We start from the raw sequence: 15,251 nt of genomic DNA, 5'->3' as shown, positions 1-15,251 counted from the left end.
TGGAAAAAATGTTAAACTGAACTGTTTAATCAGATTCCTAAAGCTGAATTTTTGCTGTAGTGCTTCAAAGCAGAAGTTTAGCAAAGCTGGCCAGATTTGTCTGCCATGGGCATCGTGGTTTGGGCCACTTCTGGTCACCAGAGGTGATGAATAAGGGAATAAAAGGGAGATGGGAGAGTTTTAAATTTTTACCATTTACAACTTGGTAGGTGCCTGGAGACAATATTGTCCCAAGCCAAAGCTGAGATCCGTTAATGAGCACCTTTTACATGTATTAAAAGGCTAAGCAAAAAGGAAAAAAATTGTATTTTCCCAACAATTTGGTTGATCAGTTTTACCCTGTGATTTGTGAAAACAGCAGAGTGTTTTTAAAACCTGTTGTTGAAATTATCAGCTGTTAAAAACTGACCAATAGGAATGATAGAACCTTAATCTGAGATGTGTGCATTTAGGAATAATTTTTAATGGTGTATTTTTGGTACTAAATGTAGATTGGATGTCATAGATGACAGCATCATCTGTATTACGTCCCGTGCTGAAAATATCGGTACCTGGGGCGTCAATGTCTCCTTTGATGGTTCATGGAGAAGGTCGGGGAACTATTCATATGCTGTTGATCCTGACGTGAGATATATCGATCCCTCAACAAGTGTCTTAGCGTGAGTTCAGTCTTACTTTCAAGTTTCTTTTCCAGCAGCTGACACCAATAAAAACTTAAAGAACAACCTTTTACCTCTAGCTAAAACCTTTGTGTATCCTGCTAGCACAAATCTCACTGAGCCTAAGGTGACTGGGGAGTTAAAGTTTAAGGGTGAATGCACAAGTCGTATTTAAAGAAAAAGGGAACTAGACACTTTTCAAATTCAGCTGTGGCTTGATGAAAGATAGGAGACAGACCTTTATGTATTCTATTTTAAGGGGGACAGAGCTAATCATTGCTGGCTGCAAAGCCGCTCACAAAGGATGTAGGTATAGCGTGGTTGAGCTAAAGGCATGAGCAAGTGCCCTTGACACCTGCCAAAAAACCCTTATGTGAATGCAGAATGGTGGGGGGGGAGGAACTACGGAATCTTTGTGACATAGGACAAAGACAGCAAACATCTCTACTCACATGTGGGCCAGACTGGGATATTCAGACCCAGGCTGTAGCGGTGAGAGGCAAGTGCTTTATACACTAGCCCTCTGTGCCAGCAACGGAATATGTCCATGCTAACTTGAAGTTCACCCCCAGCAGCAGAGAGGAGACGGGCTGATGGGAAGATTTCTAACTGGGATGGGCTCATGTGTTTCGAGCTAGAGGCAGCGCATTTATTCAGGAATTGGTCACATAGGTTAGCACATCCCATGTCAAAGGTGCATAATCCTGCGTGCTTGCACATTGAATTGGCACCAAAGTGTCATTGTTACTATTTAAAAATTCCCCCTCTAATTTTGCTTGGTACAGTACAGATTCTGAGGCAGGGACTGTTGCATTTCAGTTGTAGAAGTGATGAAGACTCCCAATAAGAATGGCAGTTGGTTTGTGATTTACCTTTTGCATTGTTATCATTTGTCATTTTGATCACTTGTGTCAGGGGTGGTCGAAAGTTGACGGTCAACGGATCCAGATTTTCAATTATTCAGCAGCCACAGATTGTCATCACTCACGGGATGAAACAACGGGAGTTTGTTGGGGTAAAGGAAAATATTTAAAGGTTTTGCAGTGAGCCACAGTATTGAATTTGTAATAGATAAGCAACAGAAATTCCACAGTCGTGAAATTCTGAAATGGAACTTAAGTGGAGGTTCAAACAGAAAAAAAAGAATTACCAATATGCTGTGATGACATTTTTGCTTTTAAAATTTGTATTGCAGTCAATAAGTGTAGCCTGTTTGATGAAGTTCTCATTTTTTGAGCAAGAATACAGAAAGAAAATTTAATTACGATAAATAGTAGAAAAGTTACCTCTTTGTCCCATGACTGGTTGTGAAACTTGCACACTGATGTCCCATTTGATGCACAGATGATAGCCTGCCCTTGGGCCTAGTCATGAATTCAAACTCTTTGAATTTACTTTTACCAAAAAAATTTTTTACCAAAACAGAACTGCACTGTGAAAAATGATGAGATCATGGTCTGCATGTCTCCGGAAATCGTCTTGCCCGATTCAGCACTGCCAGAAGACTCGAGCGTCAATGTGTCGACAGGATTCATCATGGACAATGTAGAGGAGCTCCGCACCTGGTGCAGGGTAGGCCAGCGGGACTGCACGCCTCTGGAGTACTTCCAGGATCCCGAATACTATCCCTTCACTGATGCGATTTACAACTTGGAGGATGGAATCGGAATGAAGGAAGGAAATACCATGATTATACAGGCAAGTTGGATTTCTTGTATAAATCAAGTTAATAATGTTGTGTGGATATGGGCACACCCAGTTTAAAAGTTTCTTACCATTGCTGGAAATCATTCCTGATGACCATTGATTAACTTGATTTCACAAAGCTTAAATGCGGTATGAGGAAGGGAAGTCTGCAGGGGTTTAATTTTGAATTTTCTTAAAGCTTAATATGCCCATGAAAATTTCTCGTCTGACAAATTTGCACATCAGTACTGGTCAGAGGCAGAGACTTCAAGTGTCTGAGTTGAGGTGTGGTGGTGTATGTTTTACTGAGGGGCCTCAACATTCATGTTCAGAGGAATTCAAAGAAGGCACTATTTAGTGCCACCAGATGAACACAACCTTCCAGAAACAAAGACACATTGGAACTGGGTGGGCCAGTGGGGATCATGGGGTCTCAGAAAGATGTATACTTTGTACAATTTTCAAGGAAGACTGATGAAAAAAGGGGAACAAGAAGAGAGGAGGGTAGCCTTGGTGAGAATTTAGAGGGAAGTATAATGATTTAAAATACTTGAGAAAACGATGAAGTTTGATTTTGTGGCCTTTAGTCCTGGTCACCTAGTTTCAATGTTTCATTGCAGATGTTACCATTTCTGGCTGACTAACATAAGGACTACCCCTCCAAGAAAAAAAAGGCAACACTTTTTTGCAGTACTTATTTCCCAGTTTTTAGTCAATATCTGCATTGATAGCATATTTTATCGTGGTTTGCTTGATAGGTTGAACATGGTGCTTTTGTATTACATGGATTTGCATTTGGTTCTCACCAGGGAAGGAGACTGGATCTGGCCATTACAGACGAGGAGGTGACGGTCTACATTGGGAAGGAACTTTGCACAGGAGTCACCGTTGATGAGGGAGCCTTGTCATGCACGCTACCAGAGGAGCAACCAGCGGCCGGGGATTACCGCGGCAGGAACACAACTGACGAGCAACGTCTGCCCATTGTCTGGGTAAATTCAAACTCCCTTTGTTGAACAGTGCACCTCCTCCAAAGCCCCTCCTTCACTCCAGAAAAGAGATGAACTGATGGGGGAAAGTCCACTTGGCACACAGTGCACATGCAAAAGAGCATACAATTCAAGAGAAATTAATCACGCGTGCTCAGTGTGCCAGCAAACCTACATGTGTATGCCCGCAGTTATTCCCCATCAAAAGGGTATTATTCTTGTATTATAACATGCTATCTCAGGTTCCTGCATAGAGTAAGTGGCCCATTAGCACTTGCATGGTTTTTATTCCTGAGAGATGGTGCAGCTAGGAACAGGCAGGGCAGTTTGGATCAATTATGGCTTAATGTGCCAACTAGATTCTCATTTTTCTAAGAGGAACAGACCGAAGATAGTGTCCGTGATTGATCAATCATGCATGCTAAAGTGCAACCCCTACGGTGGAGAAAAAAATGGACAGTACAGTTTAGTATATTCACGTGGTATCTAAGTAATAAGTTATAAATGAAAAGTGGCACTGTGACTTCTGAATAACTAGTAATAATGCGATGAAAATATGGACCAATTCTGCTGGTTTCCAAAAACTTTCCACACAGAAATACTTTTTGATGATGTACCACCGTGGAAACGAAAACATCATGACCTCTCAGGACCTGGTTTCGTGGATATGTTTTCATGCAAAGGCCTGCACGCCTGAGCTGCCAGCCTAGCCGGACACTTTTTTCGGAATAAAGTAACAACATTCAAAACATTGAAAACACCTGTCTTTCACTCTGAACTTACCGGGCCATATTTATCAAATGATCTTGGTCTCCTTCACCGCCTCGTTCACCATTGTCGGCCCGATTGGGATCCTGTCGGCACTCCAGGGGCACGATAGGTTCAAAGCAGTAAAGCTCTGCACCTCGTACTTGGGACGGTGTAAAACTGTAACTACACACGTGTTTCTATACTACATGTAATTATGTGCATTGACGTGACCGCGCCCGCTCATTGTGTCCACGCACCAGCCGGAGAGCCGTTTCCACAGTGCCTCGTCGACAAAATCCTGGAAAGTCATATTCATGAGATGTAAATGAAGCGATGATGGTATTTACCATTTTGCTGCTGGATCAAAGAGCCTTGTGGTCCTGTAACTGAATTCGTGAAAGGATAAGGCTAACAGACTTGTAATGGACCTGACTGCAATGCTGGTTCCATTCCACTATTCCTTCGCCAGATCCTAAGCCATGTTTCCACATTTCTCAATTCTTTCTGACCGTTTCAACTTAGGTGATTCACGGTACCATGCTGTCCTTCAACATCGGTTACTTCCGTTATTTTCCCACTGACTGGACTATTCTAATAGCCTGCACAGTCAGCGTTGGTGTACTGGTGTTGGCAGTGCTGCTAGCTGTGGGTCTGCAGCGGAAGTCCAAAGCAGCACAGAAGGAAGTTGACAAGCGTCTGGATGATATAGACAAGGTTCAGCAGGATCTTGCCGAAGACATGAGAACAGGTAAAGCTTTATTTTTCCCCCAGTTTTCTTTCCTTTTAGATTGCTTCAAATGAAGTATTTTCTTGTTTAAGATGAAAAGGCATGTAACGTTTTTAAGTTCTAAGAGGATAGTGATTATTATAGATGGATTGCGAGATTGAAATGAGCTTTGTCTGAAAAAAAAATCACAAGATACTCGTATACCCATTTAGTGACTTCTTAAGTGGATTTTCTTCATAAAAGTGCAAAAGTGTTCATCGACATCTGTGGACCGTTTTTGAAAATATATTTCAAAGTCCAGTTATTAAAACTGATTCCCTTTCAAAAATTATATACATTGCCCTTAGCGGTCTTTTCTGTAAATGTTTACCTGGAGCTCGGTTCATGCTGTTGAGGGCAAAATCAGTTCATTTAAGTGACAGTAGATGTCCACGGTGAAACAGCAATTGCGCAATTCCCTTGATTAATTGCTTTCCATTAAAATTAACACTCATTTTGAATAGACCAGAGGCAGAATATGATGACATGTATAATTTTCTGGTTGTCATTTTTGTTGTCAGCCTTTGCTGAGCTGCAGACAGATGTGTCAGATTTGACCAGTGACTTGGAAGGAATTGGTATGCCGTTTGTAAGCCACCGAGAGTACACAACCAACATGCTGTTTATTGGCCAGGAAACCAAACCCTCAACAACCGACCCAGAGGTGAGCTTTTCAGAAACAGTTGTCAGAGAGCTACGGGGGGGGGGGGCATTTGAAACATTTAAAAACATTGCTATTCTTTTTTGGTATGGTTAAAATGCTTTTGCTGTTGTTTCCATCACCTTGATTTGTTTTGTTAGTAGTTTTTGCTTCCATCAGGTCTATAAATGATCAACAAACATCAGTTTTCCTGCTCTAAAAAGATATCTTTACAGCGGCCACTGCCGCGTTGCCCCAGTGGATTGCCATGATGCCCTTTAAAAGTGCATTCTGTACATATCACATATTTAGACCGAGCCACTATTTTGGGGGATTGTGGACAGGAGCATGACCCTGTCTATTTTTTCCTCGCTATTTTACTTGGCATTCACTCGGGCGCTGGGCATGACAGGGGGCTTCAATTGAATAAATGTTTGTGACCAAGTGACAGACTTGCTTGAATTGCATTGTTTGTGAGTAATTAGAGTGATTTTCAAAATGCAGTTTTACTTTTATGGCATCAAATGGTCAATTAAAACTTAGTACAGTATTATTTTATTTGTATGTGTACAATTCAAGCAGACTGCTCAGCATGTGAACAGAAACAATGAAAATTGCAGGTTGAAAGTTAAAGTGTTGAAATTGAAGGAAAATCTGTTAAAGTCACCAACAAGCATGATAAGTAAAACTTTCAAAGTGACCTTGGTGCCTTTTCAGTTGGCCTTGGTGCCCTTTGGTTTTTGGGAGCATTCCAGGCCAAGCACTGCCAAGTGGCCTTGACCCTCTGAAGCTTGATGAGGTCTGATGTCGTCCTGATATTGTATCATGTTGGCTTGAGATGGCAGAATTCACTCATTCACTTTATTTCCTTTGCTTTGCATTATTCATTCCCATGTCTGCTCCCCTTCATTCTCTCAGCAAATTCACACTTTTTTACGTGCCTGCTGGAGAAATCCTGAAGACAGGCTTCTTGAAGACGTTTTATGAATCTTATGCATTGATTGCATCCTCTTATCTCTTCCTCTCCTGTTATGTCTCGCATCTATCAATTTACAAGATATGAACCACACCAAAGAACTCTGTCGCTTTCGCACACCAGTCCACAAGGGCATGTCTTGAGAAAACATCCACCACCCCATGGCCAGTGCAGATAACTCTTATCTTACTAAATGAAAATTCCCCCAGGGTCTAGGGAGGCCATGTCTCCTCCCATCTTGTACTTGTGCCCCAGCGTTTTTTCTGTCACTGCTCGTTAGGATGTAGAGAGTTATCTACAGGTTCTCTGAATTCACTCTTGTATTGTCATTCTGTACCTTCACTCTGCATCCTCTGACCTTTCTACCGTGGAAGGTGCTCCCGTAACCTTTCACTGGTTGTTCCTCACAGTGGCTCTGTTGGAAGTACCATGTGCTCCTCCTTTCAGTTGCATTCTCGTACTGTCATGGTTTCCAAAGCCAATTCCGAGATACATTCTACCAGTTTCTTCCCACTCGCCACTTTGCTCTGGAATTCTTTGTCTTCATCCCATTATCAAGATGCCTCCACCATATCCCAGTTCAAGCCTTATGTGAAAAAACATCTGTGACATTGAACATGACACATCTTTTTTTTCTGTTATCTACAATTTTTCCTTTTTCCTCAGCCACTGATGGCGTTGTTTCAGATTAATTGTTAAAACAAAAACTATTTTGTTCGTATTGTTAACGTCCCTCGCTAGAACCCCGAGGAGCATGTGGAGAGAGCAATGATGAAGTTCAGTGCTGCTCTGGGCAACAAGACCTTCCTGCTGATGCTTCTGCAAACATTGGACGCTCAGAGCAAGGCCAGACTCTCGGTCATGGACAGGTGGGAATTTCAAGATCAGTTCCTAATGACTCAGTTATGCATTGGAGAAGCACACATGTAGTGACATGCGAGTTAGTCCCAACTGTCGCCAAGACATTTGGGCGTGACTGTTAAATTGACCTAGCTTCTGAACATTCCATTGAGTATCTGTGCTAACTCGAGGTTCCTCTCCTCACCCCCTGCTGCTTTGGTAGTGAAAGGTAACCGTTTCAGCTTGGTGCCCAGTCTGTGACCAAAGACTGTGCATTCCTTTCATGTAGCCGACACCGCACGAGTGCTGTCACTGTGTAGCAAACTACACAGCATGTCTATTTCCGGAATGGAGCAGATTATTGCTAATTAATTTTCTATTTATTCCCTTGCCTGACGTGTATTATAACACTGTATACTCAGTGTTTGCCTCCAAAGGCTTATGAAAAAACTTGCCCAATTTTCATCTGAATGCACACAAATCCATAGTGTTACCTCGTCAAAGGAATGCCTATGTGCACAGCAGGGCCACGAAAATGGCATAAGAGCATCAGACATTGTTTCTGCAATGTTCTTGTCTCAGGTGCATGGATACCTATGCTGTTGCATGTGTCTCATTTCCATAATCATATACATGTATTTATTTTCTTTATAGAGGTGCAATAGCTTCTCTGCTGACCATTGTCATGGTGGCTGAAGGCAAACTGGACTACCTGTCTGAGTGAGTATTAAGCCATTATTTCTGATTGGATTTTTAATCGGAGTTATTTTGACTTTATGTCTTTTTTTTTTCTTGTTCTGCATTTATTGTATATGTTGTCTTCTTTTGGTACTTGATTAAAGTCCTCCACATTTTTCTACATTTCAATGAGTTGCATTTTTTCACTTTTAACCCTGCAGAAATTTCCTGTGGTATTACTACAGAAAAATGTTCTTGTAGTTTTTTTTTGCAGGGGGGGGGAGTGGTCTTCATGTGGTATAGTTTATTCCTGCAGTAACTAATTTCTTCCAAGTTTCAATTTCAAAGCACAGGTGGAATATATTCTGGCTCAGTTTCATTGTTCTGGTAAGCAGAGATTATTTATTCCGATAGTTGCCTTGTTCATCACCATTCATATCCTGGTGTTTATTTCTTTCATGCCTCGTTCGTGGACAGTGTATTGTTCACCTTGATGTCCAGGTTGGTACAGGATGAGCTAGATGCTAACAGACCAAGGCAACTCTTCCGTCGGTGAGTTTGAATCTTCACGAAGGCCACCCCAGATTCTGACAACAAAACACACAATTGTTTTTATTCAAATCCGTGCAAAATGACTTGTGTTGTTGGTTTCACAGTGTCAAAAAACTTACGAGGGATAAAATTGTTTTTTGGGGGGAGAAGGAACTAACATTTTTGAACTATTACTTGTTAAGAATAATTCATTAAAAAAAACAGAATGCATTTGAGTAATCCAAACTTAGTAGCCTGAAGAGATCTTACAATATCTAAGAACAAACATGATAAACAACAAAAGTAACTGAAAAAAGTGCAGGATGCAGACATGTTTTTGAAGTCCCAGACAGGCCAATGCAAAGACAAAACCAATTTCTGAGACTGATTTTATATTGATGTGGAGGTAGGGACTCAGGAAGCTCTCCATCCATTTGTTTACAGTACTGAGACCATTCTGGAGAAGCTGCTGTCTAATTGGATTACCCTCTGTCTCTACGATTCACTGAAGGTAGCTATAACTCCATTGTTGCTTAGGCTCAATGCAGTCTCAGCTGTTTTGCCTGCCAAATTCTTTTCCTTACTTCACACTATAGTAATGACGACATTGTTCAGATATTTGACCTCTGTTCTCCAGTGTATGCAGTTTTGAGAAATATACTTAGTTATCCGTGTTAAGTTTAATGTATAGCTCTAGGCAACCTCTGTTAGACTTGCATCAAGCAGTTATTGAATTTTCATTTCTTTTAATTTCTGATGTCTTAGTTTCCGTGTTAAAAATGGGATTAGGACATAAAAGAAAAAGAACTTTAGGAGAAAGAGGAAAACGATGAACCTCCTACAGTTTCTGCTGTCTTGTCAGCTTCTTTTAAAGCCTGATCCTTCCACAAAAATCACGAAAACTCCCTCTTTTGACGGTCTTAGCTGTCTCCGTGTAGTTTTTATGTTGTACCATTTATTTGCTGTGCTTTTATTATGTATGAACTAGATATGGTTCTACATCGATTGGTTTGTTTGTCGTGACAGGATCACACAGCCTACCCATTGTTCCTGCTGTACCGCGCCATCAAGTGCCACAGTGAGCATGGGCCCATCGACATCATCTCTGGACAGGCCAAGTTCACGCTGAGCGATGATAAGTTACTCACAGAAGAAGTGGAATACCGTGAGATGGTCAGTCTTTGATGAACTTTTGACTGGTCTTGTGTCTGGTATTGTGAAGATCTCACCTAGTAGAACATTGGTATTTGCTCATATCTTTGCCTGACTCAACAGAGCTGTGGACCTGGGCTCACTTAATTGAACGCAGAATTGAAAAGGGACCAAGTAATCAATCAGAAATATTCAAAAATCTCACAGGCAAAAGGTGTGCTTTTGAATACCTTTTCTCACCTCTATTTTAAAAAAAACTCAGTGACAGTGATTTGGGTTGTTACATTTCTCCCGTCAGGTGCTCACCGTCATTGTGAATGATGCAGATGGGGAAACCAAGGAAGTCAAGGTGCTAGACTTGGACACCATCTCCCAAGTGAAGGAGAAGATCTTGGATGCCATCTATCGCAATCAGCCCTACTCCAGCCGACCCAGTGCCCACCAAGTTGATCTGGGTAAACAACCGTTTGTCCCACCTCTTTCCAATCCCCCCCCACCTTCTCAACTAACTTGCATTGAGACTCAACCCAAATTGAAACTAACAAGCTAAACCAGTTGACAGCTTGAGCTAGGATATTGGATCTGCAATAAACTAAAACAAACAGAAGCTGAAGAGCAAATTCAAGGCATGGAAATGAGGAAACAATAGGCCTAGCTTACATTGACTTCGTATACAATCTGAGAACTTTTTGGTCATACCATCACCAAACAGGAAAATAAATTATTCAATAAATCAACAAGACAAATATACCTGTGAGAAGAATCATGTATATAGTGAACTTTAAACTCAATTACATATTATAACTCTTTCTAATTATGTGAAGGGTTTTCCTTTCTCGCACTTGCATCAATAAATAGATGAACTGGAAAAAAAACAATGGAATGATCTAAAACATAATAACAAAGGTATTTGAATTGGACACAGCAGTCCTGGCATTTTTCCTGTCATATTTTCATCGGACTGTTACGAAGATGATGCCAACTGCTAAATCACAGTCGCATGAAGGTTCAAGGCACAAATTGCAATATTTTCCCCCCACCATGCAGAATGGCGTCAGGGTAAAGAGGGCCACTTAATCCTGCGTGACTTGGACATAACCAGTGCAACGCTGGATGGATGGAAGAGAGTGAACACACTGAAGTTCTACCATGTGAGTGTCAAGATAAACAGTCCCATAGATGGAAATCTGGCTCAGGTCTCATTTAGACATATTATGTTGACCAACCCCCCTTCCCAATTAATGTTTAGACTTCAGGCTTGGGTAATTGGGTTTTCTTAGAAGTGGGTGAGTTGTTTTAGCAGTATGTAGGGGCAGTTGGTAGCACAGAGCAAGTTTGAATAACTACTATTTGACCACTCGTCAACTTCCCCTGGTTACCTGTGCACCGATCATCTTCTGGCCATTCACTTCACTTGACCTTTGAGCCGAGTTCTTGGAGAGAAACTCCTTCCACATTCATCAGACCCTCTACCTTCAACTTTTAACTGGCTCTACTCAATAATTCTTACTGAAATACTCGGTTTTGTCAGACATTTATTTCCTCCACTTGGCTGGGTCTCATGGAATTAGTCAAGTAGGACACTTGTTAGGCTGGTAGGGGGTTGTTCCTGTTGCTCAAAATTTCCATGTGAGTTGAGCACCCCCCCCCCATGAGGCACTCTAACTTAAAAGCTTGTTCGTCTTTTGGGCTAGAGTTGCCCTTTCAAAACATGTAATAGCCTCCAAAACCTGGATCCACCCTTAATTATCAGTGATGAGTCACAAGTCATCTCATCTAAGATGGGTTTAACTAGCAAATTTTAAATGATAGCATAGGTTCCAACTATAAAAGCATGTATCTGCAGCTGCTTACTTTTTGTGCAGTGCTATATGTGGTCCACTCTAAATAAAAATATGTTGCATTTTTGTAACATGTTATATGCATGGCTGGAGAACCCACATTATAAGCTTCCATTTGATGCATAGCAGAGCTCGTTAGCCCATTCTGCTCTGGAGACATGACCTTTTATTCATCATAATTAGTTCTGTGGAGTTTAACTTAACACAACTGAGAAAAGCAGGCTTTAAAGAAGTTAGTCTGATACAGACTTAGGTTTTGAAGCTTAGGCTCACTATAACTCTCCCCAGCAACCACCTTCTTCTGTTCAAAGAGTTTGTTCAAAAGCTCTGAAATGTTAGAGATCAAAGATGGTATCTCTTGCCAAAAAACAAAAAATGAAATTCCACGAGAAATTTCATCCTCCCAACTTTGAGCATGCCATTACACATAGAGGCATGGTTTGACTTATTTCACCTCTTCCTGAAGGAGGTCGTCTTTACCACGCAAGCCAGTCTTTGTGAGTATTGACTAGTTGGTCACAGAGGCAGCTGAAACCCTGCCATCTCAAGTCCAGTGATCAGGCCTTCAAATGAACAATGACAGAGCCTCACCGACTACCCTATCACCAAATAGCATTTTAACTTTGCTGTCATGAGCTTTGTTCTTTGATGTTACCTTAAAAAAACTGAAAGATATTCAAGAGCTGCTTTTTTTCAATTGCTTGTACAACCAGGTTCCGAACAGGTCTACCATGGCCATAATAGAAGTATCGTCTGATGGTACTCGGAGGCCTGCTGATAATGTCTATGGTAAGACGACAAAACAGTGTTCTTACATTTGCAACGACATCATAGTATATTTGGCTCCTCTTCTACCCTGACTCCACCCCCCATCACACTCCCCACCCCTCATTCTTCCTCCCCTTATTCATTTTCTCACCCCCCTCCCCGAGGAAGAGGAAAATCAACACAGATCAAAGAAACAGAGGAAATGATCTGTAGATGTGAAAGAACTTTCCATGTTTGAACAATCTCAAAGAAATAAAATTCTGTATCTCTGTCTTCAAAAACATCCTTAAGCAGTGTACTGTATTACCATATATGTGCATAGTGACCTGTCCCTGCTGATATACCAATGTTTGTCCAAATTCAACTTAATTATCTGAAGTTGGCAACGACAAATTTTAAATCCCATCAGTACAAACATGTTTTAGAACTTGTAGTTTATGTCAGTGGTGAGGTTTTTCTTGCACAGCCAATCAAATTTTTGCAATTGAAATTTCTCCTTCCTGACATCAGATCCAATGTTTGTGCTGCAAAGTCAAACCAGTTCAACACGTTCAACTCCAGCAAATTTGCTACAAATATTCCATGACTCTCAAATTCACTTTTTTTGTATGTTCACCTGGCGTATGAATTGGGCCTTCAACCTTTGGAATATTCTTTCTCTAGCTAATTTGGCATTCCAAGGGGGTGGAGCAAACAACTTTGATGACAGCTACCCGACCAAACCGTCAGCTGCTCCCCGTAGTGCTCCCCGTAATAATCGCTACACCATGGTAGAAATAGACATGGATGAAAAGGCTAAAGCCTGGCATCTGGTAAGCAAAAGAGCTTGTGTCACACTGAAATCTCCTAATAAGCAAGCAAAATATCTGCTCGGTAAGAGCAGGTAACCAACCAAAATGTTATGCATTTTTTGTGTCGTTTGACGGGTACGGATTTCACAGCTGTCATTTTGCTCAGCATTTAAATTTGCTAAGCAGTATTTCATGCTCAGCAGCTGCATTAAATTGGACCCAGTTACTGTGGCAGGAAGTCTGCTAACTTTTCCTTGCAAGGCTTGGTTTTCATTGTTGCCATACAGTTCCATCATGGTCACTGGACTGTCTACAAGAAAGCTTACCTGGCTATGCAGTGCAGCTGCCCTTGAGTGATTGCTGGTCCCCTGCCTCTGAGTGAGAAACTGCGAGGTCAATACTGGTTTTGTTGAGAGAGTTCCAGTAAGGCACACCATAGCATCATGGTATCACTAATGCATTTTCTTCATTTCTTTTTCAACCAAGGTCAAGTTTGAGGAGGGGGATCTTGAGTACCCCACCACGAAACGTCGGAATAAACGCCTGTCCAAGCGCCTGTCCAGGATCGCAGTGCATCCCAAGAAACGGATCCGTGAGCTCTACATGACAAGACTCATTGGCACAAAGGTCGGATTGCATACTTCTACAGATAAGCATCAATAATAATAATAATGTCTATATTTACCAATAGGTCATTTGGGAGACATTTTGTAATAAATTTTTCAGCATTAGGGAGACATTGGCTTTTAGGGAGACATTTCAGTGTCTCCCTATTTTCAAACTACCAGAAGGAGGCCGAATTTTACTGTCCAAATTTTGAGAGATGATAGTTTAGGGCCTAAAATGAAAATATGCAAAGTTTGGTTCAGATCAGATTAGGGAATATTGAATTATGGGATGGTAAAGTTGGAAAAATTTTGTGCACGTTCTTATGGGAATGTCTCCCTAATGACCCATTAGCGGTGATTATTATTTATATCACGTATATTCAATACCGGCTGATTCACAGTGCACCTTATAATCCCTACTCTTGGCCCAGAAACGTGAATGAATGAACCATATCTCGACTTCCAAAGAGGTGTGCAACCGTCCTTGCAACCATTTCAGGCGCCACCTAGTAGTTAATCAAGCACAGGGATCTTCTCTGGCCGCACAGCTACCCATTTCCACTCCTGGGTGGAGAAAGGCAAACGGGGGTGGGGTGACTTGCTCAGCGGTGCCCCATTGCAAGAGTCAAATTCTGACCCTGTGATGGGGAGTTTTAATCCTGGACCACTCGTCCCTATACAATTACCATGATTACTGAAGCGTATTGACTGGTTTTTTTCTTTAAAGCTCCCAACAGGGCTTATATGTACATGTAGTTGAGGTCAGAAAAAGTTTTTTGTCCCTGTCTGTTACCAGTTTCTCTGATCACCTCTTTTTTTATTTGCCTGATATTTTGACTTTTTATTTGCTTTCTAGCAAAATTTCTAGCCATAGTTAAAAACCTGTCAGATATGGTGAAAATTCCTTTTTTATGCGAATCTATTAATGAAAGAATTGTGAAAATATGTTTCGCCATCTTGGAAAACCCTTTCATGTATAAAAAGATGCTGCTGCCTCCCAGTTTTTACAAACCTGGAAGAAAACCTTTTTCTTTCTCTGCCGCAGATGCAGGCCATTTTAACTGTGTTTAAGTATGAAATTTTTGTGTCTGCATTGCACTTGATTTAGATTTTCATGAATCTGAGACTATAAATGCAAAAAAGGTGGACTTGAAGAAGACAGGGGTTCAAAGGAGCCTCACTGTTTGCCTTGTGCCCTGACAAAAATGGTGTAAAACTTAAAGCACTTACCATCTCCTGACTCCAATCTCCATTCAGGAAATTCAAATTTTGGGCATGAGCTATAGTTTAACCCTAGTGAGTTGCTTTTAGCAGTGTCCAAGTGCAAAACAGTTCCACTCAAGTTTCCCTTGTTGAACTAGTTTGTAAGATCTCACTGCCACTCACATGTGGCCATTGATTGCAACTCTCTTGGTTTACCTGTATGTGGTACAATTTTTTCATGTGAACGGTTCCCTCCGTACCGATAAATTAAATTGGCTGTTGGTAACCAGTGGTGCAATCATTCCCCGGGGTCCTTTTCCATACAGTGGACTAGTTAGTCAAATTAAACCATCCATCATTTGGGCAATATTGG

General features: G+C 41.3%; 1 protein-coding gene across 1 annotated transcript in view; it reads left to right on the top strand.

Annotated features, from left to right (window-relative positions):
* Positions 1-15,251, top strand: part of LOC110987178 (plexin-A4-like) — a 39,476-nt gene that overhangs the window by 19,044 nt on the left and 5,181 nt on the right. The window contains exons 17-32 of the mRNA XM_022249670.2: positions 492-659; positions 1,575-1,674; positions 2,085-2,357; positions 3,155-3,337; positions 4,607-4,832; positions 5,372-5,514; positions 7,208-7,335; positions 7,961-8,026; positions 8,462-8,536; positions 8,960-9,026; positions 9,542-9,688; positions 9,966-10,122; positions 10,715-10,818; positions 12,222-12,297; positions 12,940-13,088; positions 13,554-13,694. Of these exons, the coding sequence (XP_022105362.2) occupies positions 492-659; positions 1,575-1,674; positions 2,085-2,357; positions 3,155-3,337; positions 4,607-4,832; positions 5,372-5,514; positions 7,208-7,335; positions 7,961-8,026; positions 8,462-8,536; positions 8,960-9,026; positions 9,542-9,688; positions 9,966-10,122; positions 10,715-10,818; positions 12,222-12,297; positions 12,940-13,088; positions 13,554-13,694 (2,203 nt within the window). The remainder of the gene's footprint in view (positions 1-491; positions 660-1,574; positions 1,675-2,084; positions 2,358-3,154; positions 3,338-4,606; positions 4,833-5,371; positions 5,515-7,207; positions 7,336-7,960; positions 8,027-8,461; positions 8,537-8,959; positions 9,027-9,541; positions 9,689-9,965; positions 10,123-10,714; positions 10,819-12,221; positions 12,298-12,939; positions 13,089-13,553; positions 13,695-15,251) is intronic.

This window comes from Acanthaster planci, linkage group LG04 (assembly GCF_054643075.1).
Source record: "Acanthaster planci isolate LZ-2023a linkage group LG04, COTS_SCS, whole genome shotgun sequence".
NCBI classification, from domain to species: domain Eukaryota; kingdom Metazoa; phylum Echinodermata; class Asteroidea; order Valvatida; family Acanthasteridae; genus Acanthaster; species Acanthaster planci.
Note: the sequence above shows the minus strand (reverse complement) of the source record. Positions and strands in the feature narration are given on the sequence as shown.